The sequence below is a fragment of the Labeo rohita genome, chromosome 12 (assembly GCF_022985175.1).
Source record: "Labeo rohita strain BAU-BD-2019 chromosome 12, IGBB_LRoh.1.0, whole genome shotgun sequence".
In the NCBI taxonomy this organism is placed as follows: Eukaryota; Metazoa; Chordata; class Actinopteri; order Cypriniformes; family Cyprinidae; genus Labeo; species Labeo rohita.
Genome location: NC_066880.1, coordinates 11666913 through 11693493, shown reverse-complemented (window position 1 = coordinate 11693493; position 26581 = coordinate 11666913). Strand labels below are relative to the sequence as shown.

The 26581-nt window shown below is 37.4% G+C and overlaps 2 protein-coding genes across 2 annotated transcripts in view; one reads left to right on the top strand and one right to left on the bottom strand.

Moving 5' to 3' along the window:
- gfra1b (gdnf family receptor alpha 1b) overlaps positions 1 to 2432 on the top strand; it is a 36428-nt gene extending 33996 nt beyond the window's left edge. Inside the window, exon 9 of the mRNA XM_051124434.1 lies at positions 1107 to 2432. Coding sequence (XP_050980391.1) covers positions 1107 to 1253 — 147 coding nt within the window. The 3' untranslated portion in view covers positions 1254 to 2432. The remainder of the gene's footprint in view (positions 1 to 1106) is intronic.
- Positions 2433 to 16798: 14366 nt separating this feature from the next.
- Positions 16799 to 26581, bottom strand: part of atrnl1b (attractin-like 1b) — a 118064-nt gene continuing 108281 nt past the window's right edge. Inside the window, exons 28-29 of the mRNA XM_051124431.1 lie at positions 24808 to 24922; positions 16799 to 18697 (exon numbers count right to left, since the gene is read on the bottom strand). Of these exons, the coding sequence (XP_050980388.1) occupies positions 18573 to 18697; positions 24808 to 24922 (240 nt within the window). The 3' untranslated portion in view covers positions 16799 to 18572. The remainder of the gene's footprint in view (positions 18698 to 24807; positions 24923 to 26581) is intronic.

Here is a 26581-nt window from a genome sequence, read left to right as displayed (position 1 = left end):
TGGTCTGATGAACCTCAATTCCAAGCATCATGTTTGAAGGAAACCAAGCACTGCTCATCACCTGCAGAGTACCATCCCAAAAGTAAAGTGTGCTCGTAGCATCCTCATGTTGTGGGGCTGTTTTCAGCGGCAGGGACTGAGGGACTCGTCAAAGTAGAAGGGAAGCGCAATGCACCAAAATACTGCCTTAATGAAAACCCACTCCAGAGCATTCAGAACCTCAGACTGGGCTGAAGGACAATTACCCTAAACACACAGCAAGAGTGGCGTATAGACAACTCTGTGAATGTCTTTAACGCAGTCAAATATTTCTGGAGAAACCTGAAAATGTCTGCCAGCCCCCATCCAAGCTGACAGAGCTTAAGAGGTGAAGAGGTGAGGCAAAGTATGGCAGATAATTGCCAAATGAAGATGTGCAAAGCTTGTCGCATTATACCCAAAAAGACTTGAGGCTGTAAAGTAAGTACTGAGTCAACTGCTTCAACTAAGTACTAAGTTAAGAATATGAATACTTATGCAATATACTTATTTCAGTGTTTTATGTATAATAAACAAAGTTATCACAAGTCATTATGGTGTCTAGTCTGGAGTGTAAACTGATGGGGAAAAAAAAGTAATTTATAGCACATAAGGCTGCAACATAACAAAACGTGAAAAAAATTAACGGGTATGAATACTTTCGCAAGGCACTGTAAATTCAAAATCCAGACCTTTTTTTCTCAGAATTGCAAGTTTATATCTCACAGGTTTGACTTCTTTTCTTAAAATTGCAAGTTTTATAAGACGCAACTGTGAGTTACTACGTCTTAACGAAGTATTTTCTTTCCCTTCAAAATAGGACTTTATAACTCACAACTGAGTTTATATCTCACAATTCTGAGGAAAAAAGTAAAGCACATTTATTTTTTGTTCATTGGCAGAAACGGGCTTTCATAGCTTTCATACCATTTATGGAAACAAAAAAGTTTTTTTTTTTTTCAAAGTACATACTTGCCTAAACTGTGAAGCTTCTAAATTTTTAAATCTACACAACTATAAGAACAAACAAGCAGAAAACTGCAAAATCACAATGACTAACAATATGAAAACATTACCTTTTTCTACAGGATCCACATCTGAATGACCCCAGTAGCTTTAATGCAATAGCTCGGAGTTCAACTAGTGCTGTCTGCCTGGTCGACTGGACTGCGCTGCTGTTGTCTCTGGTCCCTGTTCTTCATTTCGGCCATCTCACAGCCCTACAGACATTATAGCCACTCACCGATCAGACCTGCTGCTGGACTGCTGCTGCCGCCTTTGTACCATACAAAAATGTTGTATTATGAGTTTTTTCCGCAAGTGGTTCTGTGCGCGCTGTGGTGTTTCGGTGTGATGAAACTATTCTTGGTCCACCTGCTTTTCTTTCTCACCTATTGGAGATAACGGACAAACATGGACACATTTGAACGTCAGTGGAAGGTCATCTAGGATTACTTGTGTTACGAAAAACTTTCTGCAAACAGGTGTCGCCTGAACTCTTATATGTGGCAATTTTTTCTACCATCACAGCGAGATCTGGTTGAGAATACAGAGATGCGTGGAGATGCAAGAACCACTTCTGACAGTGAAAGATTGATGCAGCTTCTGCATACTACGGTGCTGCAGAAGATAATTTATTTTCTCTGAGCTGATGCCACAGGAAAGCCTGCAAACTTCAGCTTGTACTCAAACAGTGTCAAGCAGTGCACAGAATTTTCTGAAGGCTTATCAGCAAAACCTGCTGCTCCTGTCCCTTATTAGGACCTACAAACTCCATTCTCCCTCAAAGTGGCAGTGACTTTTTTGCAGTGCTCCAGCTTGGATGATACGCTATGGGAAACGAACATCAGGATAGACACGACATTTTATCACGTCAAAACACAGCCAGGTTTTTTTTTTTTTTTTGAGTTTCTAGACTCCTTTAAATTTGTAAATGTCACATCTATTTTCGTTCTCTTCCTCTCCAGTGAAACACACCATGGAGAATGAGTCCTTAGCACCGATTTGCTTATTTTGGGAACTTTTGGGACATGACATTCATTCTGGATATTTACTTGTAAATACCATCTTTGTTTACAATTACCATGTTATGCTTCACAAAGTTTATTTCTAATCTAGCAAACTTTTCGGCTATGTATTACCTCTGTTGTGTGAAATATGACTTATGTTTTAGTGATGCAATTCATAAGTAACTACGAGGGTTGAGACCACAGTTCAGTATTTGTCAAATGTGCTGTATGTACATTTACTAAAAACGGTTTCTTCCGTCATCTGAAAGAAGTGCTCTCCAAGTATCATTTCTGCATTGTTGTTGTACTGGTTAGCTGTAAAAAGAAATATAAATATATACGTATATAGAACAGGGCTGTAAGACATGCAAGAGCAAAGAGAAACTTACATTAAACAAACTAAAGAAGGCCTTTTAACTTTTGTCTTTTTTCATTTATTGATTTACTTCAGGTAAAAGTCTTTGTGAGCACAGGAGAAGGTACAGTGTCAAAGTAAATATTTACACTAATGTCTGTAATATTTTTAAGAAGAGAAATCAAAAGGATCATCATATTTGGAGGTTTATGACATCAAAAAGTGTTAAAACCCCTGAGCTCAAAAGTATTCGACATTGAAGTGCACATCAGACAGTTCTCTGGCAGACTGTGCCATTTAGTCCTAAACAAGACATGCTGCCACTGTCAGTAAATGTGTAAAGACTATAATTGAAGCACTCTTGGATTCTCATTACCAAAATAGGAGATAAACTGAATGTCTACTTCTCCTATGGATTAGCCCCATTCGTTTCACTACGCCACTATGTCTTTCACGGGCAAAAATAGTTATACGCTTTACACTTTACAACATTAAACTTGACACATGAACAGGAAGCCATAAAAAGCTCTTGTGGTTTAGATGAGGTCCTGTCAGTTTGACTGATGACTCAAAAGTCACTAACCAGCTTAGCAGTCCTAAAAAAATTGTACACTCAAATCTTTTTGAGACAGAAAGAAGCTGGAAAACAGAATAAGTTATGTGTTAGTGTGTATTTTATCCACCTTTTTCCTGAACGCGGATGTCTCTCCCGACTAGAATGATGCTTTAACGTTACATTTCCGGTCTCTGGTGTAATTTCTAGTCAAATTAGCGTCTTTTATCCGTTCATAGTTTTAAAAAGCACATGGCGCTATAGTTTAATCACATTACAGTGTCGCAATGACCGTCGTTCTGCAGTAACTCACCTGTCAGTTTAATGAGTGGAAAGATGACTTGACGCAAGGGAAAACAGATTGAAAACAGATGAGGGCATATATACATCTCCTGATGGGGACGAAGTTCGCGGGGTTTTGTTAACAAAATGTTCAGAGCACACATTACTTTAACACATAATTTAATTATTTTGCACACATTAAGCGCTGCAAACCATGCTTGTTTTCTTCTATCACCGTTTATGCAAGGCATACAGCTCCGGACACGAACAGATTTAACGTTACACAAAACAAGTACTTTACAGTAATTCCTTAAACGTATTGCTGTTGTTGTGGCAGCTAACAGCACATCCTAACTCTGCTCAGATTTTTATATTTATTGATATTAAAAAGTTTTATTTCAATTAATTAAATATCTTTTATTACCTCGTTTTAACATGGATTTCTATGGAGAGCACCCAATCCATCGCTCATCGATTACTCAGGGAAAAGGTGGATATATGTTAACATTAGCTAATGCAAGACTTTTACATGAACAATGCTTTTACAGCATTTATTAATCTTATCTATTGTTAAATAAATAGTTCATCCAAAAATAAAAATTGGATCATTCTATAATTAGGGGTACATTTAGAATTTGACAATGTTCCTCCCTGGTAAAAAAAACAGCATATGCTGGTAGGTATGTTTTGATGCTGGTTTAAGCTGGTCCTTTGCTGGTTTTTGCTGGTCATGTTGCTGGTCAAGGACCAGCATGAACCAGCAAAGGACCAGCATAAACCAGCAAAGGACCAGCTTAAACCAGCATCAAAACCTACCTACCAGCATATGCTGGTTTTCCACCAGGGCTTTTTCCCAAAAACCCAAACATGACCTTACATACCTGCTTTGAAACAATTTATATAGTATAAAGTGCTATATAAATGCAGGTGACCTGTAGGTATATGTGCATAAAATACCATCTATGTTTGCTACTGTCCACCATGTTACCTTTACTGGATAACACAGTTGACAGGTAACTTAGTTGACATTTTTAGTGCTTTAAGCCTATACTCAACATGGAAGCCTAGAACTACTGAGCATGTGGTATGTTTAGAAATACATTTTCATAAGCAAAACAAGTTTTAGTTAAATTGTCTTGTTAAAATATGCAGCTATAATACTTATGTAACACTGTTGACGGTCAATTAACATAACTTCTAGTGTTTCATCCATGTGCTTCTAGAGGAAATATCATCATACTGTGCAAATCATGCAAGAATGGGACAAACCATTCCTTTGGTGGGTGGTGGGAGGGGTTCTAGTGGGTAACTTAGTTGACACAAATAAAACAAGTTTTATTACAATAAACATTTTTTAAACGCACACTCAAATGTCTTGATAACCTAATCTAACTGAAGGCAAAACTATAAAATTAATTTATATTTAAGGTCATTTTCATGCTTAAATGCAGAGTAGAATGAGCAACTTTTTCAGACAGCTAAATACAGCGGTGTATGTGATATGAACGTCATTTCTGAACAAAAGATATGGCTTTTTTCAGCATATAGTAGTGTGATTGGGAAAATTATAATTGTGTACTAGAAAATTAAGCATCAGGGCTTTATATTGATGAAAATATACTAAAAATATATTTAAAATGTTAGTTCATGATACCTAATGCATTAGAAGGATAGTTCACCCTAAAATTAAAATTCTGTCATTAATTATTCACTAGCATGTCGTTTCAAAACTGCAAGGCCTTTGTTCATCTTTAAAACATGAATTAAAATATTTTTGATGAAATCCGAAAGCTTTCTGACCCTGCATAGACAGCAATGCAACAGACTTGTTCAAGGCCCAGAAAGGTAGTAGGGACATTATTAATATAGTCCATGTGACATCAGTGGTTTAACCATATGGTAGTTTTGGGCCTTGAACGTGTCAGTTGTGTTGCTATCTATGCAGGGTGAGAAAACGCTCAGATTTCAGCAAAAATATCTTAATTTGTGTTCCAAAGATGAATGGTCTTATGGGTTTGGAACAACATTATTTTCATTTTTGGCTGAACTATCCCTTTAACTTACAGAAATAGCGTAGAAGCCAGTCCTGTGTTTGAATCACCGGTTACCTGGCTGTCATCATACATGATTTAGCTTCGACTGTTTCCTCAGTTTGACTGTTCTTGGCTGTCTTATCAGGCTGGATTAACTTTCAATCCTAGCAGCTAGGATTAAGCGATAATAGGGACATGATTGTCAGTCGGATCACATCAGTCCGCTTTCCCCAAGACAATAACACACAAGGACGCAACCCAGCTCACCTAGAACACACTCAACATGCTGTACTAGGATGTGGTGTTTCTTGACACCAGCCACCACTTCAGACATGATGATTGAACATGTGTCCACAATATCGGTAGAGGATTTATTAGCCGTGTCACATCGGGAAAAAAGTGAATTTATGAGAAATTTTGCACGGTAGGAAACAAGGAACGCAGAGAGGCGAGATTTAATAATCGCTCAAGTGAAGCATCAATGGCTGTGGAGTCTGTTCGAAAGAAAGGGATCACAGCGTGCCATTGTAATTGCGGAGCATCGCAGATTTGCATCAAGCACAATATGAGCTGTGAATGAAAAGCAAATGACACGGTATCAAATAAATGAACGATTTTATGAGCTGGGTGTCTGGTCTGTTTCAGATAAATTTGGAATAAGAAAGCCAGACTGATTAAAAAATACCTTCGAATACGTCCTTTGTACACAACAAGCACAGCCACACGCGAACCTCAGTGAAAGACTAAAATAATTGTGCTCCTCAAATAAAAGAAAGGCACAGAAGATACAGAACAATGTAATCAGTGTGTACTGTCTGCTCTCAGACAGGAACTCCTATCTAATTACCTCACCCTTGACCTTGGGGCATGGCAACGTTGCTCTCTCTCTCTCTCTCTTTTTTTTTTTTTTTTTTTTGGTGGAGAACATTATTTCAAAATTCTTTACAATTCCACAAAAGAGACACTTCTTACGACTTACGACTGTACTTTTTATCTTATTTGTGGTAAATGTCAGGGTTTTGGAGGCTGTTTGTTATTGATTTCCTTCAAAGCTACAGAAGGGCACAGGTAATACCATAGATTAGTAATTTGATTCATGGATAACACCAAGAAGATGTGAGACCTCCTAAAGACTTTCACATTACTAGAAACTACTAGAACATTTAGAAAGCGAGAGTTTGAGGAGTGTATACTTTAAAAAGATTCAACACAAAAACTTCTTATTCATTTTCGTGCATTTTTCGTGTCTTAAGAACACAAATTAAGAAATTTTTGATGAGGTTTCTGACCTTGCATATACAGCAGCACAACTGACACGTTCAAGGGCCAGAAAAGTATGGATGGACGGGGAGAAAGGGGTCAGGCGAGAACCCCAAGTGTGGCCATATCCAACTTTTTTGTAATGGATTTCATGTCGTTTCCTAAGACATATGTGCTTGTCACTTGTGATCTCTGAACTCTGACCTCTAAAATTAGAATTATAGTCTAAAGTCCATGTTTACTCCGGTCTACTTGTCAAATATTTCATATGTGAGGGTGGAAAGGTGAAAGGGTAGACCTATGCCTAGCGCTCAACATGCTGTACATGACGATTAGTCATGGGCCATTTCATAGCTTGAAAGCAAAGTAAAGACGGAAATGGGCAGAGGGACACTGAGATGGGACAGGGACGTGACTCATAGGACAGCTGAGGGGAGCCGAAGATAGGAGGCTCTTTGTTATTACCAAAGGCAATTAGGCATAATGTCTGGTTTCTGTATAGTTTTCAGTGCCATGTGCCCTGTGTTCTTTTATAGGGGTCTTGAATACAAAAAGACAAGCATCAGCTTTGTGACCAGATGAGCTCTGTCTGTGTAATTTGCAATCAAGCAGAAAAAAATTACCCGACATCAGAAGGGAAATAATGTTGTGAGGGTGACAATTCAGAGGGAGTATTCATATCTTCTGCGGGGTCAGCAGGATTTGAGACGTACAATTTCAGAAAGGGTTTGTATCGGCTTATTATTTCGAAAGTTCAAATAAAAAGGCCTTGAAACTAGCCACAAGAAAACAAAGTGGAACAAAAGAGTCACGCACACATGCTATCCTGCTCTTTGGAAATAATTTTCAATAGTTTTCCTGAGAGAAACCAAAGAAATCCAAGGAAAATGATTATCTACCTTTATATTTGACCACAAGCATATTTTACTTCTGAGGGAACTGTAAGAAACCCAAACATTGTACAGTAAATTGTAAAAACTGCGTCTTGCGGGATAAAATACATGCTGGCTTCGTGCACACTGAAGCGGTTGTCAATTCACATTTTACTCCTTAATCGTGTTCTGTACACACATAATTCTGCATTCGTCAACCACATTAACTACCAAAAAATACAGGTAGTGACAATCGCATTTACAAAAAGTCCACACAGTGTGTACGAAACTGAACTGAACAACTAGTTGTTAATGACGTATTTAAACGTGCATCAGAAACGTGTCTTAACCTGTATGTGAGATCCAAGAAAATAACAGTGAGAGAGGTCCTAACCTCAGCACATTTTGACACAGGGCTGGTTGTGCTCAGAAGCCCTGTGGTAAAGTGCCCGTGTTGCCAGGTCTTCATAGAAAAAAAAACAAGGACAAGCACAAAAAAATACTCCAAAACACCTACACTCTTTGTTTTATAACACCAAACAAATAATATATTGCACTCCGCAACAGACCACTTTATTAACTCCATAAAGTGCCTAGCTTTATGAGCTAAGACCAAACAACATGCCTAAAGCTCATGTAAATATGAGAACATGGCAACACTGCAAGGCAGCGCTCTCTAAAGCGGCCTCCCGAGCATAAACAAAACACAGTACATCTATCAGCGGTAGTTTAGTTCAAATCGAAGGATAAAAAGAGTTTTTAGCCAAAAAATGACAGATCCCAAATGGCTAAATTCTTATTCACTCCCACAAGACGCCAAAATGTTGCTATGGTTACAAATGCGGCAGTAACTGCTGTTCCGTACGCACATGGAACGATAATTTACGGGACTCATTTACTGCACCGCATTTAAATGCGGTTGTCACTCCTGAAACTTGTACATGGCCGGGGTTCCTCTAGTAAAAGTCACATTCTATGGGCTACATATTGCATTATTGGGGTCGCTTCAACCCACAGACTTAAAAAACAACCTGCAGCAACAACCGTGTGACCTCGTGTGATACTTCCGCTGACTTTAAGGCGACACTTACGTCATCGCTATACTTTTTTCATACTCGTATTGTACAAACATAGGTACCTTATGGCCTCCTCACAGATCCATTTTTGTTGCTTTTACATATTGTATTACATATTAAGCAACAGCCCAACTGAGAGTGTTGTCACTCAGAGGGACCCACTAATTGACCGTTGGCCAGGAGTTTAATTGGCAGGTGATCTGACCAATCATTATGGCCTGTGATGACGCATTTCAACGGTCATCATCATCATAAATCCTTTAAAGTTTTTTATATTTTGATTTTTAAAAGTATGTATGTACATTTATAATACTATAATTTGTATTATATCACCTTTTCATCAAGTTACAAAAAACTAGTTAAATTTGACATGTTTCCCTTCGGTCTAGCCCCAATTTTTTCCTTTGATTGAAAGTCGTGAAAACACTATCGTGTGTTTTTTCTTTTGCTATTTGAGCAAATGGGAATGCAAAAAATATAGTGGTACTCTCCCAGTACTGCTCTTGGATTTTACCTAACTATGACGACTTCTGCTATGAGTGTAACGCCATGCCAGCAGAGGGAGCCCTCACACATTGACTGACTGTTACCGCTCCCTCTGCTGCTTCTCTGGTTACTTCCTGTTTGGTGGCCATTTAAGGAGGCCTAGACCAAACAGGCTTTGCAAAGTATTGTTTTGCCTGTGCAGACTCGACTAAGTGTTTTCTCTATTTTCATTGCCTTGCCTTGCCTTGCCTTGCCTTGTTTTGTTAATTCCACGGTTTAGTTCCATTGTCATAGTTTTTGCCTTGTTCCATTGCTTTGTTTATTTGCCACTTTTGGACTGCTCTCTGGTATTTTGACGTTCAGCCTGTTTTCTGGATTACGCTATTGTTTTTGCCCTGGTTTACACTGTTTGTTTGCATATCGACCCGGCCTGTCTTGACTACGTTGTGTTAATAAAGCTCGCACCTGGATCTATCACGCTTCCCAAGAGTACCGTTACAATGAGAAACCCGGAAAGGTGAGAAACGTCTATAGATAGGAGAGTAGATTACCATCGGTGGACATGAACTTAAAAAATATGTTGTGTATTGATGATTCCGCGGTTAAAACAAGATACCTTCTAATGTTCATATATATTTATTTTGTGCTAAAACTAGGAGAGAGACAGATGATCGGTTCACGTGCCGCTTAAACTCTGCCACGACACATTAAAGAGCCACAAAATGGTATTTACTGTTTGAATTTCTTAAAAAAACTACAACAATTTGAAAGCTGAGACATAGGCCACGTACACACTGCAAGTTTCAGGAGTGACAGCCGCATTTAAATGCGGGAGTGAGTCCTGTAAATTATCATTCCATGCGTGTATGGAACAGCAGTCTCTCCCGTATTTGTAACAACAGCATTCTTATTTATTCCTGCCGTCTTGCAGGAGTAAATAAGAATTTTGCCATTTGCTATCTGCCATTTTTCAGCTAAAGACTCGTTTTGTCTGTCAATTTTAACTAACCACCAACAGACATGCTGTGTTTTGTTTATGCTCAGGAGGCTGCTTTAGAGAACGCTGTCTTGCAGTGTTGCCATGTTGTCATATTTACAAGTGTTTTAAGCTCATAAAGCTAGGCACTTTATAGAGTTAATAAAGTTGCCTGTTACGGATATGAGAAATATTTTTTTTGGCATTATAAAACAAAGCATTTCAATGTTTTTTGTGCATGACCTTGTTTGTTGTTGGGGTTTTTTTCACTTAAGATCTGGCAACACTGACACGGCTCATGAGCTTCTTGCATCTCACATACAGACGAAGACATATTACTGATGTGCATTTAAATGTCATTAACAACTAGTTGTTTAGTTCAGTTCTGTACACACTGCATAGAATTTCTGTAAATGTCATTGTCACTACCTGTACCTGTATTTTTCAAGAGTTAAAGCAGTTGTCGAATACAGTCGTCACTCTCATATTTCAGTGAATTATGTGTGTATAGAAAGGGATTAAGGAATAAATTAGCTGCAGTGTGTACATGGCCTTTGTTTCATGCTGTTTCATGCTGTAGTGTCTCTTTGCTCCGTAATGTATTTTTTACAGCGTGAGAAATTATGTGTAGAATAAAAGAGCCATGCAGGGTTGCCAAGTTTTCACGACAAACCCACCCAATTGCTATTCACAACTAACCCAAAACTAGCCCAATCATGGGGTAAAATAAACCTTTTTTTGTGATTCCCCTGGTAAAATTCGCAACCAGTGCTAAATATCACATTATTGGTGTTGCTTCAGCTAGGCAGCAGTGCTAAAGCAACCGAATCACGACTAGAATTTTGAATCCTAAATGCAACTTCAGCAGTAAAAGCAGGCTATAAGCGAACTAGGCTTACAGCACTGATGCAAAGCCTCAACATCACTACCACTGCGTATGGCAACTCTTATTTTTTATTTAAAAAAAAAAACAAAAAACGGAATGGTCCCATATTTAATCTGGAACATTTCTTTTTAGCACTATGCTTATGTATGCACACATAAAGAAACGTAAAATTATTCCGACATAAAGTGTCCAAGAGAAGCACACGCCAGTGTTGGTAAAACTCATCTTCCTCCTTGCAGGTCGCGGTGTTACAGGCATCATAAGGATGAATGATTTATCCATAACCATCACTCATTCTCTCTCTCACCTCCTGTATTACCAACAGGCCGCACTCTCATTAATATCTCTTAATGTTAGTGCCAGACACCTTGATTTACGCTGGGCATTTCCTGCCAACTAAAAGCAATAAAGGCACGAGGCATCTCTCAAAGCACTCATCCACTGACACACCCAGAGATATACGGCCGCACCGGATACACGCTCCACGACTCCCCCACCCATTGACTTATACGACTGATATTGACAGATTCATCCATACGGAAATGGCACATCTCAAGCGCTCATCAGAGGATGGGATCAGGTGAAAAATAGGCGAAGGGAGCACAAGGAGGAGAAAAATGGATCGTTGGGGGATTTCTTTTAACAGTCCCCATGCTGTCATCACTCCAACACTGATTGCAGCCGATCACAAATTCAAATGTTATCGTGAGTTCAACCAGTGATGACCAGAGACTAATGAGTAGGCTTGGCACTGAATGGTTTCCAGAAGACAGTGAGGAACACTTTGACATGGGAAATGCAAAAACAAGCCAGGCTTATCCATCACTGCCTTTGATACATGGCATGATGTTACGACTGTCTCCCGTCAGCAGGCTGGAAAACACACATACACACGCAGATCGGCAAAGAGTTATCCATACGTCTCCCCTGAGTGTCTTTATAGGCATTAGTCAGCTCTGACAGCTCATTCCGTCTATGTCAGCCTGTGCCGCGCACCTACCTGAGCAGACTGACTGACTAGCCAGGTCTGGTGACTGTCACAGTGATGCAGATGGACTCAAGGTGTATATAAAACAGCACAACCTTCAGGGATCTAGAATATTCATTGCACATCATCAACCCTAATTTGGGTTAGAAATGTAATAGAGAATGTAATATCAAACAATTATGGCTTTAAAATCTGATTGTATGAGCCAGAGTTTAGGTGGCAGCAATTTAAAACAGAAACAGAAAACACAAAGTCAGAAGGGGTTGTTTTTTACTTTTACAGGTTGATTTTTAGATTGATTTAATTACAAAAATTGGGGCCTATTTTAGTGGTGGAAAAAATTGTACGATAAAACACCAATGTTTAGTAGTTAAATTTATTAATGCAGTTTATGGTCGTATTAAATTATAGATTTGGAGGTATTCTGTTAATAATTAAGCTATAAGGCAAGAGTGGCTGTTATACAGTGTAATTATTTACTGTTATAGAATTTATTTTTTAATATTTCCAGTTTTCCTTTTTTTAATTTTATTTATTTATTTATTTTTTTTTTTTTTTAGTTTTAGTTTTAGTAATTTTAGTACTTTATTTATATTGGTTGTAATTGTAGTTCTAATTTCTTAGTAATTAATTTTCTGTTTTCCATCTAATATTTATATTTTTATATTTTTATTTTAAATACCAAAAACAGTTTTATTAATTTTGGGCTGGGTTATACCACAAATTTCACGATTCGATTTGATTCTGATTCACAAGCTAGTGATTTGATATTTGATTCGTTTCTATATTGATTAGTTTAGATCATATCAAATAAAGTACATGGAAAAAACTGAAGGTTAAAATGAACTGATTTGTATACAAATGCTTAAATTACACTCTATTCAGTCTTTATAATAATAAAGCTACAATTACATAATTATATTTCTACTCCAATTCGTTTTTTGAACTATAAATATCTTGACATATTTATTTATACAAATGAAACACTGAAGAACAGTAAAATTCGAATGACTATGTTAAATGGTTCATTTGAACTAACGAAACTAACCATGAAACATGATTACAAAAATTAACCATGGTTTTAGTATAGTAAAAGTGTAGTAACCATGTTTTTGGCACATTGAAAACCATTTGTATAACCATAGTTTTACTACAAATACCATGGTTAAACTATGGTTAGTGTGGCAAGACCATGGTTTTTTGGTTTTACATAAAATCATGGTTGATTTTCATTAAAGCTAGAGTTCATTCTCTAGCTAAGGACTTTATCGTCACCGATTTTTTTTTTTTCTGAGGTAAATGTGACATTGGGTTTACAAGCTGTTATACTGACATCTTTCCGCGGCTGAAAAACTGATTGAGCATTACATAAGACAAGATACGGATTTTGGTAAATTGAACTCTTTCATTTAACACACCTTTAGACATTCCTTCATGTTTATTTCCTGCTGAAACTGTATCAAAACGGAACCTCTCTCTTGAACTGAGGCTGCTACAGCCATGTCACGCCACATTAAACAGCGCCAAAACGGCATTTACAGTTTAAATGCTGTAATAAAATGGACAGATTTTTAAATCTTACGCTTTGCTTTATATCAAAAGTAACAAAGCACAAAGCTTGCTTGCTTTATAGGACGGGAGGCGGCGCTACAATGTTCGCTTCATTAACTGAAAACAGGCTACAATAATCGATTCTTATAGTGTTCTCTGGTATTTATGTTGGTGTTTCTAAACTAATGTGTCAGCAGTTGCGGTGGGTCCTTTAAATTGAAGACATTACATATTTACTTTCAAATAACCGCCTTCAGAAACAACTTAATATGACGTCATAAAGAGTCTTTAAAGTGATGTGGAAAGAAGCGTTCTAAATGAGTTGAAGTTCTGCGGTTGATGTAACTTACCTGTTCTCCTCGCAGGATTACCGACACGTTTCTCTGTTGTAACTCCGTGGTACTGTACCTGTTGACCGGCGCGAGTTTGTAAATATGTAAAAGCATGTTAAGTCTGTATGGTTGCCCCCCCCTGCCGGGCTGTGGTGAGTTGTAGGTGGGCAGGGGGGGTCGAGTAGAGTCGTAAATGACCGGTGTGGTGGCGTGCGTTGTGTGTGGTGGGGGGTGTTACACGGTGATTGACAACAAGAGGACGGGGTGGTTATTTTTGTCTAACCAAATGTGCTTTAATGGTTTATAGCAACCCCACCCAACCCCGCTCTTCATTTAAAATGGTTGCTGATCACTGTTAACACCTGCTATAAACCATATTTATGAGTAGATAGAAGTCAAATACATATTTAAAGTTATGAGGAAAAAAAATGACCAGAGTTCAAAATAATATTCATTAAAATGCAATAAACTCCATGAAACTACATGATTATTGTGTTGTTGTTGTTGTCTTGATATAAACACTTTAAACTCATGATTAAAATCCAGCAAGATGTAATGCAGCATCTAAATACTTAAAGGAGAAGTCCACTTCCAAAACAAATATTCACATATAATGTACTCATCCAAGATGTTCATGTCTTTCTTTCTTAAGTCATAAAGAAATTATTTTAATTGCATTTTTCTCCATATAATGGGCTGATATGGTGCCCTGATTTTGAACTTCCAAAATGCAGTTTAAATGCAGCTTCAAATGATCCAAAATGTGGTTGTAAACGATCCCAGCCGAGGAAGAAGGGTCTTATCTAGCGAAACAATCAGTTATTTTCATTAAAATAATACAATTTAAATACTTTTTAATCTCAAACGCTCAGCTTGTCTTTCTCTCCCTGAACTCTGTTCATTCTTACTCAAGACAGGTATGTCGAAAAACTCCAATCATATTTTCTCAGTACTGACCCAGTCTTTGCAAAGTGAACATGCAAAGATCAAACACCCTTAACAAAAAAGGTAAAACAGCAATATAGGGCGATTTCGAAGTTGAGGGAGAACATGAGATGGGAGTTTTTCGACATACCATGAACCAGAACAAAAACAGTCCAGGCAGAGTAAGAAGATGAGCATTTGGCATTAAAAAGTATATAAATTGTATTATTTTTATTAAAATAACCAATCGTTATGCTAGCTTTCTTGGCTGGGATTGTTTACAACCGCATTTAAACTACATTTTGGAAGTTTAAAAACGGGCCAACATAGTCCATTATATGAAGAAAAATGCTGAAATGTTTTCCTCTTAAAATAATTTCTTTCCGACTGAAGAAAGAAAGACATGAATATCTCGGATGACAAGGGGGTGAGTACATTATTTGTAAATTGCTGTTCTGGAAGTGGACTTCTCCTTTAAGAGAAAACGATGAGAACTTAATCAAACGAATGTCTCGTAATGAATCAATCATTGTTTGAAAATCAGCAATAAAACAGCTTGTAAATAGCATAACAGTCGTAACATAAACCCAACAATGTAACTTAACCAACATTTTGTTATTTTCATAAATCAGTGTTTTGCATTAAAATATTGAGGATTTTATCAAATCTGTAATGTGTTGACCAACCAGAATCCAAGATCAGAACTATGCAATACACAGACACTGTGTGACTCCACATTAGTTGAATTTTGATTTATTGTGCCAAGCTGCTCTCTCTCTGATTGTTATGTTGTTTGGCAATGGCAAAAAACCTACAGTTAGGCTGATGAACTACTTGATGGATGAATTGTATCAAATGAACACTGGCATTTTTATCATATTGCTGTTGTTGCCATTTTATGAAACCAATGGTACTCAAAGCTGTTGGGTTTTAGGCAAACCACTTCACATCGCTGCCTAACACCCCTTGACTGTGCTAAAATAATGAGCCACTAAAACCGTATTATAGAACACAGATATTTGCTTATTTCAGGGCTAACAGGCTCAGATTAGATCAGCCTCCAAAAAACTGTTGGCTAAATAGGTAAACCATTCATAAGCATTCATGCCCTCGAATAAAATGGAAATAGCATGATTCTTCAAATACACTACCAGTCAGAAATTTTTAAACAGTGACATTTTTAATGTTTTTTAAAGACGTCACCAAGCCTGCATTTATTTGATTCAAAGTACAGCAAAAACAGTCAAATTTTGAAGTATTTTTACTTTTTAGAATAACTTTTCTATTTGAAAATATTTTAAAATGTAATTTATTCCTGTGATTTCAAAGCTGAATTTTTATCATCATTACTCCAGTCACGTGATGCTTCAGAAATCATTATATTCTGAATGTAATATGTTGAAAACAGCTTAGTAGAATTTTTTTCAGGCTTCTTTGATAAATAGAACAATCCAAAGATTAGCATTTATCTGAAATAAAAAGCTTTTGTAACATTATACACTACACCATTCAAAAGTTTGGAGTCAGTGTACTTTATTTTGGGAAAGAAATTATAGAAATACTTTTATTTAGCAAGGATGCTTTAAAAGTGACAATAAAGACATTTATAAAGTTACAAAAGATTTGTATTTCAGATAAATGCTACTCTTCTTAACTTTGTATTCATCAAAACAACCTGAAAAAAAAAAATACTCTGAAGTAATGATGCTAAAAAATCAGCTTTGAAACCACAGGGATAAATTACATTTTCAAAATACATTAAAATAGAAAACATTTATTTTAAATAGTAATAATATTTCAAAATTTTACTGTTTTTGCTGTGCTTTAGATCAAATAAATGCAGGCTTGGTGAGCAGAAGAGACTTCTTTATAAAAAAAAACAAACAAACAAACAAAAAAAAAAAAAAAACATTAAAAATCTGGTAGAGTATCTACATATTTTATTTTTCATATTTATTTGACTGATTTAGCCAGTAGAAAAACGAACTGGTTTTACACCTAAATGGCACACAGTAATTAGATTAAAAATCCATCCATTTGTACATTTTTGGTGTATCTTCTGCAACCGACAGGCATTTTAACATTGAACCATTTGCTAACAAGCAAAGAGACCTTGTGACAACCACCAAAAGATTGATTTTGTGAAATCCGTGAGACGAGCTCCTCGTATTCATAGGCGCTGGAATGATCCATGAACTTCTGAATATTCAAGTGTTTTATTTTTCCATTCATCTTTAAAATACAATGAAGATTAATGATATGCACTGAGGGATGAATGAATCTGTTTTTTTTTCTCAGGTACAGTGAGATGATTCCTGTGTAATCAGTCTGTAGTATTCCTGCATGACAATCTCCTCACTTCAAGATAAAAAATAGCTCCCAAAACGAAATTCCCAACACATGACCTGAAAAGTAAGTTCAAAAATGCCCAGAATAATCTAGATGAGCAGCTTCAGTTTACATCTAGTCCTAAAAAACAGACACTAACATGAGTTAGTTACATGAGTGACCTAAGAATCAAATCACAGAGGTATTACACAGGAATCAATTATTTAGTTACAAAAACAATTCAACATTTCTTTTTTTTTTTCCACAAACATTGTAAAAGACATGATTATTTCTCATCACCGTCATGTACAGGCCCTAAAATACCTATTGACCTTTTAATATCCTTTATTAAAACCAGCAAAAAATACAAACGAAACATTGAAGTAGCTACATGGAGAGAAAAGAGCGATTCACATTAGATTCACATGTTCAAGTCCATCTAAAGCAAACGAGTGATGATTAAGATGCTGTACACTTTTTGCTGTTGCAACAGAGAGGAAAATACAGTCACCTGGACGTCCCGTCCGTCCCACGCAGAGCTCAGGCTCAGTCCTGGTGGTAATCAGACTTTAGAAGATCCGGTCGTACGGCGAATCCTGGTAAACCGGCTCTGAGAAGACTCAGTCCTTGAGAGCATAAACTCAAAACCTTCCTCTGTTGACATTCACAATATGTGAAACTTAAAAATACAAAAGTTCATTATAAAGAGATGAAGCGTTACTGCAAAGTCATGAGCCGCTGCTCAAATCTGTACCATTGCAAAACGACAATAAAAATAAAGAAGATCAACGGCCGTTCTAGAGTTCCCTAGCATTTCCTTAACAATACTTTACACCCGTCGACATGCGCAATGGCGTAAATACTCCAGCTTTGTCAGTTCAGCAACTAAAGTCCGACTGATCTCTGCGCTCAGTTTCACCCTCACCAGCTGGCTCTTCTACATGGCGAGCGATATTTCAAGACGTGAAGACGTTCTTCGTGTAACCCACAAACAAATTTTCAAGCATAATGTGAGTGGTCCATGCAAAGTCTTCACAAGAAGAGCGTAAATATGAAATGTGAAATCTATCTAGCTAAAAACGGATGTGATCCATTCCTATGCATGAAGCTACCAGCAGCAGAACGGCATTAGCTTACACGACAGATAGCTTCCGCACCATGGCAAACGTTTCTATAGTCCGTCTCTTAAATAAAATTGAGCAAAAACATAAATCTAGTTGGCGAGCATACAAATAGGTGAGCAACCCGTACGTAAAACCGGCGACCGCCCCGAGACTACCAGAACTCTACTTCTGGCTTAGCAAGACACTCTGGTCCATAATGTACAAACCATGCTAGAGGCACATCTGTGCTTGGTGTAAAGCTGATGGGAGACCATTAGAGACCCTCAATGTTCAGAAGGCCTTGAGAAGACTGGAGAGTTGGATGAATCGAGAAGAAGCCAGGTGGCGATGGCAAGGTCGTTTGAAACGGACAATATCTATTTGACGTGGAGAGATAGTGTATGTGGAGTGGAAATAGAGGGCACTCTGTCACCTAAATAATCCCCTCACACGGAGCCGCTCTAGGCCGCCGTCTGCCCGAAGCAGCACAAGAGAGGAGGTCGCTCTGGTAAAGGACAGCCCACCGAGGCCGCAGACGATTCAAACACAGGTGCCCTGGTGAGCGGGAGGCAGAGCTTTGCGGTTCTTCAAGCCTTGGCTTTTCTCTTTGAAGTCCATGGGCTTCTGCTGGGACGTGTCGATAAGAGCGCTGGCGATGGCTATACCTGCAGACAACACACAACAAAGCAAGCCGAGGGTCAGAGCAGTGCAGACTTGGTTCATTTACATGTCAAAGCAAAGTTATTTAAAAAAGGGACAATGGTAACTTAAAGCTATCTCTTTCAAAAGCTCAGCTCGTTCGTTTTTAAAAACGGATTTTTGACTCTTCATGCATAAAGACTCAACGTCAAGGTCGTTTCTTTATTCCATTCTGTAACTAGTTTTCTCTCATTCTACAATGGGGGTTTGAAACAAACTGGACTTGTAGCGCCAGGATTCTGTCACGGGCTGCTGTGGTCGAAACCATGGCTGTAACCCCGAAGTCATTTTTCAAAGCTGCATCTCACAAATCATGCTACATACACAACGGCCACTTCTGTGCTAGTCTGGCGCTGCTCCCTCCCTGCTATTGAGGCAATACAATTATCGGAGGGGAACAATTCATTACTTCAGACAGGCCAGGGCAAAAGGAATTGAATTCAGCACATCAGTGTGAAGCCGGAGCTTCAAGTGTTCAGGCAAAGAGGATTTACATCCAAGAACAACCTGAGCCTCAGACAGTTACACACTGCCCTACATCGATTTATTACCCGTCACATCTGGGCTGCAGGGAGGGATGTGAAAACTACACGGCTGTCAACAGAACAGTACTCTGGGTTGAAACGCATGGTGTAAGCCTACTGCCGGAGTGCTTTTAGAGCTGGTTTCACATAAACTTATAATACTCACCATTCAGGTCAAGAAGGATTGAACGTGAGCAGGTAACAGTAGGTCAGCAGTGTTTAACACTAAAACACTCTGCTCCATTTTTAAAAATGGGTCAGATCGTGAGGATTTTGGAATGTTTTCAGAGGTTTCAGAACTCAAAAATAGCTTCAGAAATGTTTGGATTTCACATGTCAAAAAACCCAAAGAAATTATCACCTACATTTATTTTTATTTTATTTTATAAATACTACAAGCACAAATCTCCACATCAATTAAAAATAAATAATAAAATAAAATAAAGATTAGATTTTTAAAAATGGATCAGATCATGAGGATTTTGGAATAAAAGAGTTTTTAGAACTTTCAAATCTCAAAAATATCTAGAATATCTAGAATAGAAAAATACGTAGAATTTAAGTGCTGAAAAAATAGCTTTAAATAGCAAAAATTCTTGGATTTCACTTGGGTTTTATTTTATTTTATAAATATACAAGCACATATCTCCACATCAATGTTTTATTTAAAATAAAATAAAGAGATTAGATTTTTATAAACGGGTCAGATTGTGGGAATTTTGGAAAAATAAGAGTTGTCAGAACTTTCAGAACTCAAAAATTTCTAGAATATATATAGAATTAAATGTTAAAAACCCAGAACACATATACTCATCAATGTTTTATACTTTTGTTTTATTTTATAAATAATATAAGCACATATCCACACTAATGTTTTATTTAATTTAAAATAAAATAAATAAAATAATTAAAATAAAGGGAGATTACATTTTTGTGGACCAGATCATGAGGATTTTGGAATCAAATATTTTTCAGAAGTTTTCAGAACGCTCAAAAATATCTAGAATACATAGAATATAGAATATATTTAGAATTTAAGTACTGAAGCTGAGCTGAAAAAATAGCTTCAGAAATTCTTGGATTTCACATGTCAAAAACCCAGAAGAAATGATCACCTATGTATATGCATCATCAATGTTTTGTTTTATTTTATTTTATTTTATTTTATTTATTTTTAAATACTACAAGCACACATCAATGTTTTATTTTATTTAAAATGAAATAAAATTTAAAAAAAATAATTTATTAATAAAGAGATTTTGAAAAATGGGAAGTTTCAGAACTCAAAAATATCTAGAATTTATAGAATATATAGAATATTAAGTGAGCTGCAAAAATAGCCCAAAAGAAATGATCACCTATGTATACTCATCATCATTTTATTAACTCAAAATAAAATAAAATAATAAAAGAAAATAAAAGAAAATATTACAAGCACAAATCTCCCTCTTTTTTTTTTTTTTTTTTTGGCATTTAGCCAAAATGAATCCATGTTATATAAGGCCAGACGTGCATGTTTTACCACAGAAATCTTAATAAGAAGGAAAGCGGTCACTTATTTGATCACACATGCATATAATGAACAAACATCCAGTTGATTTTGTTGTCCACAGACAAGAGAGACCTTCAGAACCATGAAAATCTTGTAGGAACTGTGAATATAACCAATATGGTTAGAACCGATTGGTGGCTGTCTGCTGGCTGAGTTCATTATCGTATCCAAGTGCTAGGTCGAGTTTCAGTTTTAGTAAAAAAAAAAAAAAAAAAAAAAAGGTACCACGATTTTAGGAACATACTCATATCACACCAGGTAGACGTGCAGACAGAGCAGGGTGACAGCTGACAAAAGCGGCCTGCTCTGCTCCAAGCTCCTACATCAGTCAAACACAGATTGGTCTGCTTTGTGAAGGTGATGCACCGCTTTATCCTAGCAGCCAAACACCTACACATCCATCCTGCTGCGAAACTTCCAAAAACACGAACTAAAACAAAGCTCTTTGACGACAAAGCGACATCTGCGCACGGAGCTCCTGTGCTTCTCTCCAAAAATATTCTTTGTTGAGTCTCTCCTTTTATTTCTCTCTCTATATCTGATGTACCTCTCTCCAAAAGTCTTCATGACAAACTTCAACAGCCCAGCAAGCAACCACTCTAAAGTTTTCAGTGCCATGAAATTACAAAGCTCCGTCTCGACAGATCCAACAGTCCTTAGATACCACCAAAATACTCTTTTTCTGCATATGAGTTGTTGTTACCTCTATTTTGTGCTTGTCAAACTAAAGAGAAGCTATTAGAGATGCTTTACTGAAACAAAAGTTGTTGTTGTTGTTGTTGTTGTTTTTTTCTTCTTCTCCAGATCAGTCAAGTTCCTGGGGAGGAAGTCAAGCTTAAAGGGACAAGGTCCCATAAAGCAGCATGTTGACTGACAGGCGTGCTGAGAAGAGGAGGGGGTAAAAGGTTTTTTCTTAGCCCAGTCTTATCACTCTGTAGCTCTAAAAGCCAGACAGAGGTCTATGAGACAGACCTCGAGCTGACATGGCTTTTAAAGCACTGCCGTCTAAATATATGCGCTTGTGACATGTCAGTACGAGCTCTCCGAAAAGGTGCTGTCAGTTGAAGGTGAATGACAAAGATGGGGGGAAAAAAGACAGAAACTGGACACCATTATTGAATCGATTATTTTTGTTTGTACGTTTGTAGAGGTTGTTTGGTGCTCACTGGAACAAGACAATTCTTCTTCTCAATGTCAAGGATACTTGAGAGGTACAATGTCTCCTCAGATTTTCTTGGTCCAAATAGACAGGAGACATTCAGACTGGGATACGCCGTAGTGGTGTAAGAGGATATGACCTGCAGTCTCAAGACAAACTTACATCAGACCACCAGGGGAACGCTGGAGAACTTCTCTGACTTCCTGCATGAAATTAATTCCCACATGGGGAATGTACCAGACTGCAATGTAATAAGTGAGCAGCGGGCATGTTAATTCGGTGTAAAACATTAATTGAGAAGCTGGCTATACCATGTCAGAGTTTTAAATTTCAGTCAAATTTTATGCTAGGGATAAACTTACCAAGCACACTTGGTAAGGATAGAACATGCAGAAACAATTGGGATGCACAATACATCTGTACAATATCACTTTTCTGTGGATATTAGAGATTCTTTTACTATATCGGTACTGGCCGATATTTGATATTTATGTAAGCATTATCATTTCCTTGATTTTAATATTCAGATTACCTTTGCTGCACGGTCAGAATTTGTTTTCCATTAAGAAGCAATATTTTCCCCCTTGGAAGTGATTTTTTACGTTTGTGAAGGTAGTTTTAATAATCACCTTATGTCAAAGACTTACATGTATTACTTTAATCAATATTTTAAACTGTTGTCAATAACAATAGACTGTCGAATTGTATCTAAATTACACATGTAAAAAACAGAAGCTTATAGGGCTGCAATGTTATGACAAAAATCATTAATGTAGATTATTGCTCTTTAAATTGTAATAATGATTATTAATATCAATATAGAAAACAATTTAAAATATTTTAGTTTCGTTTTGTGCACGTCACATTCTGGACTCACAAACAAACATGTAAGTCCATGACGTTAATCTAATCTAGCGCAAGTTATGTAAAAACTCCCATTATAATATCTACGAAAGCTAGGAAGAAATCTTTTATTTACATCGCATCTGCACTGTGTTGTTTATGATGAGGGAATTTGCGAGTGCACTCAACAACAGACTTGGACTAATCTACGTGCCTGATTGTCCAATGCATACATAAGTTCAACAGAAATGCGCTTGATTGGTTATAAGGCTCAACGCTGCACAAAACAGCATGTAAAACAATCTGATGCAGTGTAAGCAAATCTAAATGTAATTCGGCGAATTAAAACTTTTCAATTAATTTTCACACTTTATTTTAATCGTGACAACCATAATACATTGTTTAATTGTGCAGGGGCATTTTTTGCCCCTTTGTCTTGAATTTATGGGGCATTTTTGTTCATATTAGTGGCATTTTTGCCCTAAGCCCTCATAAATTTCAGTCCTGCTTTGTTGTAATGCTCAAAAGTTAATATTTTATAGTCAAAGTTAACAATTTATAGCCACTGTTAAATGAAATTTAGCAAATCTCAAAATTAATATCCATTTTTAAACTGTACATTGTAATATTGTAATCCCTAAATTCATTTGTAGCATTCACTTATAGTATTAGTGTTTTATTTAGATTTTTTTTTTTTTTAAGCAAAAATGCTTTTTGATATTAGCCACAGCATTAAATAATTGTCTTATCGGTGTTGGCCAGATTTTTGAGATTGGTTTATCCTTAAAAATTTGCAGAACAATGAGCCATTCAATTGCCACAGCCACTTCTGGTGACGAAAACAATCAGATTATTTAAGCAGTTTGTGTTTTACCTTAAAGGGATAGTTCCCAAAAATTAAAAAAATCTGTCATTAATTACTCACCCTCATGTCGTTACAAACCTGTATGACCTTTGGTCATCTTTGGAACAAATTAAGACATTTTTGATGAAATCCGAGAGCTTTCTGACCCTGCATAAACAACAATGCAACTACCACGTTCAAGGCCCAGAAAGGTAGTAAAGACATCGATAAAATAGCCAATGTGATATCAGTGGTTCAACTGTAATGTTATGAAGCTACACAAATACTTTTTGTGTGTAAAGAAAACAAAAATAATGACTTTATTCAACCATTTCTTTTCTTCCGTGTCAGTCTTCGCCCCACGTTTATGAGACCGGAGCCGGGAGCCGGCGATCTGACACAGAACCCGGATGCGCTGTGCCTTGTTTACAAACAGTGGAAGACACACACTGTACTGTCTTCATGAACATGTCTGAAAATTTCAACAGAAAGGATGACTTTGATGAATTTTTTACCCAGCCTTACTTATTTGAACCAGAACATAGAGACGAGGAACTGAGAAAGAAGGATGTTCCACCCCAGAATAATGGCTTCTGCGTCAGCAGTACCATATGCATGTGTTGTGCAGTGTTGTTAAAAGTACAGACTTTGGTACCAGTCTAGGGCTGCACGATAAATCGCATGCGATTGTCAGGCGTGTTTAGTCAGTAAAGCCATGTGATGAGTTGACTGCCTCCCCCTATTTATCAGCATCTCCCCGTCCCTTAATCGGTGCCCTTCACCAGGCTCCCGACGGGGAGGAGGGGCGCTGAAACAGCCAGGTCTGGCGGCGTGTGATGAGGCACACCTGACTTCAATGAAGCCTCATCACCGGCACGGTTAAAATGCGGAGCGCGCCTCTCCTCGGCAGACCGGTCTCTTCCCTGTGCATGCACGCTGGTGTCCTTGTGGGTCCAGGAAGGAAACGTTGAGGGGGTCGAGTGCCGTCAAAAGCAACGAGCTGCTGGACCCGCAGTCCGGACAACAACCGCACCCGTTAGACGGCTGACGGGCGAGGACTTTACTGACTAAATGCGCCTGACAATCGCATGAATGTGAAAGAAGGTACATATAAAGTGGGGACACATTTTAGGACACCTTTCGAATTTACTGACCTGACTGGCCGGGTGGAGGAACACCAGATGCCCCTCTCGGGAGGCACAGTAGCACTGTGAGCACTGCTGCTTTACCCCCTGAACAGGGTTCCACGGCAACTGGCTTGGGCGGTCCCTGTGGAGAGATCAGAGGAGAGGAAATGTGTCATCCATAACAAGCCTCCTCCTGAACACATCACCATCAGTCACAAATGTCACAGTACTCAGCGTGAGCTGACATTGTAGGACGTCTCTCACACATCGACAGAAAAGGAAAATTCACAACGTGATAATCTCAATAACAAACCATCTCCCTGAAACTCAAAGACTCGAGCCACTTTCAAAGTTCACATCATGCACGCACAGGCGGAGAAAATCTGTGACATTTGAGGTTGCTGACTACCAACTCGGGTCGTGTTGTAGCACCAGCTCTCAGTCCTATAAATGCTGCTCTGGATGTATCAGCGGGTCTCTGATGCAACACAGTGGAATGAGGAGGAAGCAAGCCACAGGCATTTGCGACCTTAAAATGTCATCTTTTATCTCACATATAACAGATTACTCCATTCTGGTCTCGCAATCATATAAATGCTTTTCTAAAAGGATTCGTCAATTGTTTTGTGTGTTTTAATCACAAAGGGAGTCCTGTCAATGAATAAAGCACATGTGTGACGTTGTGTGTGTGAGGGGTATTGTCTTTTAAGATTCCCTCAGCTCATTAATACACTCTCATCTTTGGCCCTCCACACACACACACTGACTCAGCTATAAAGTGGCTTTATTCACCATTTAAAGAGAGTGCCTCTTCAAGAGCTCTTCCAAGAGCGTGCTGCAAGATCACAGACTTTGGCAGCCAATGGCTCTCCACTAAATGAAGCTTTAATATCTTAGCTCAGTTGCCAAAATACGGCAAAAAATGAAAGGCACAAAAAAAGAGAATAGATGCCAATTCATATTTTCTGCCAAGAATGGTCCGCTTTGAGCCTATAATATGAATTAAGCGCCAGCCATCAAACCAACAAAGTTACCCCAAGGTACATTTCTCTAAAGCAGGAATGTTTTAATACAAATCTGGCCCTTTCCAACCTCAGTATAATTATGGCAATTATTGAAGCACACAGCAGACATTTAAATGAGCTCTCTAATGCTTTGGACTGATATGCAGATCATTAAAATGTTTATTATTTTTGTGTGTATCTCTGTGTCTTATTGTGTCATATCACACAACCAAACAGACCATCAAACTCTGCCTATAACTATTTTTAGTGTAAGTAACTATAATAGTGTAAATAAACAATGCTTTTAAGTTTTTATTAACTTCATACACTGCCATTTAGAAGTTTGCTATCAGTAAGATTTGTGTTTAATGTTTTTAAAGACGTTTCTTCTGCTCATCAAGACTTCATGTATTTGATCAAAAATCCATTAAATAATATTGTGAAATATTATTTCAATGTAAAATACCAGTTTTCTGTGTGAATGTGTTTTAAAATATAGTGTGATGCAAAGCTGATTTTTCATCCTTATATTGTGAAATATTATTACAGTTTAAAACAATGGTTTTCTATTGTAATATATTTTGAAATATAATTTATTCCTGTAATGCAAAGATGAATTTTCACCAGCTATTACTTCAGTCTTTACTGTCACATGATCTTTCAGAAATCATTCTAATATGCTGATTTATTATCAATGTTAAAAACATTTGTGCTGCTTAATATTTTGTTGAAAACTGTGATACTTTTTGGGGGATAAAAAAATAAATCATCTTTTGTAACAATATAAAATAACATTT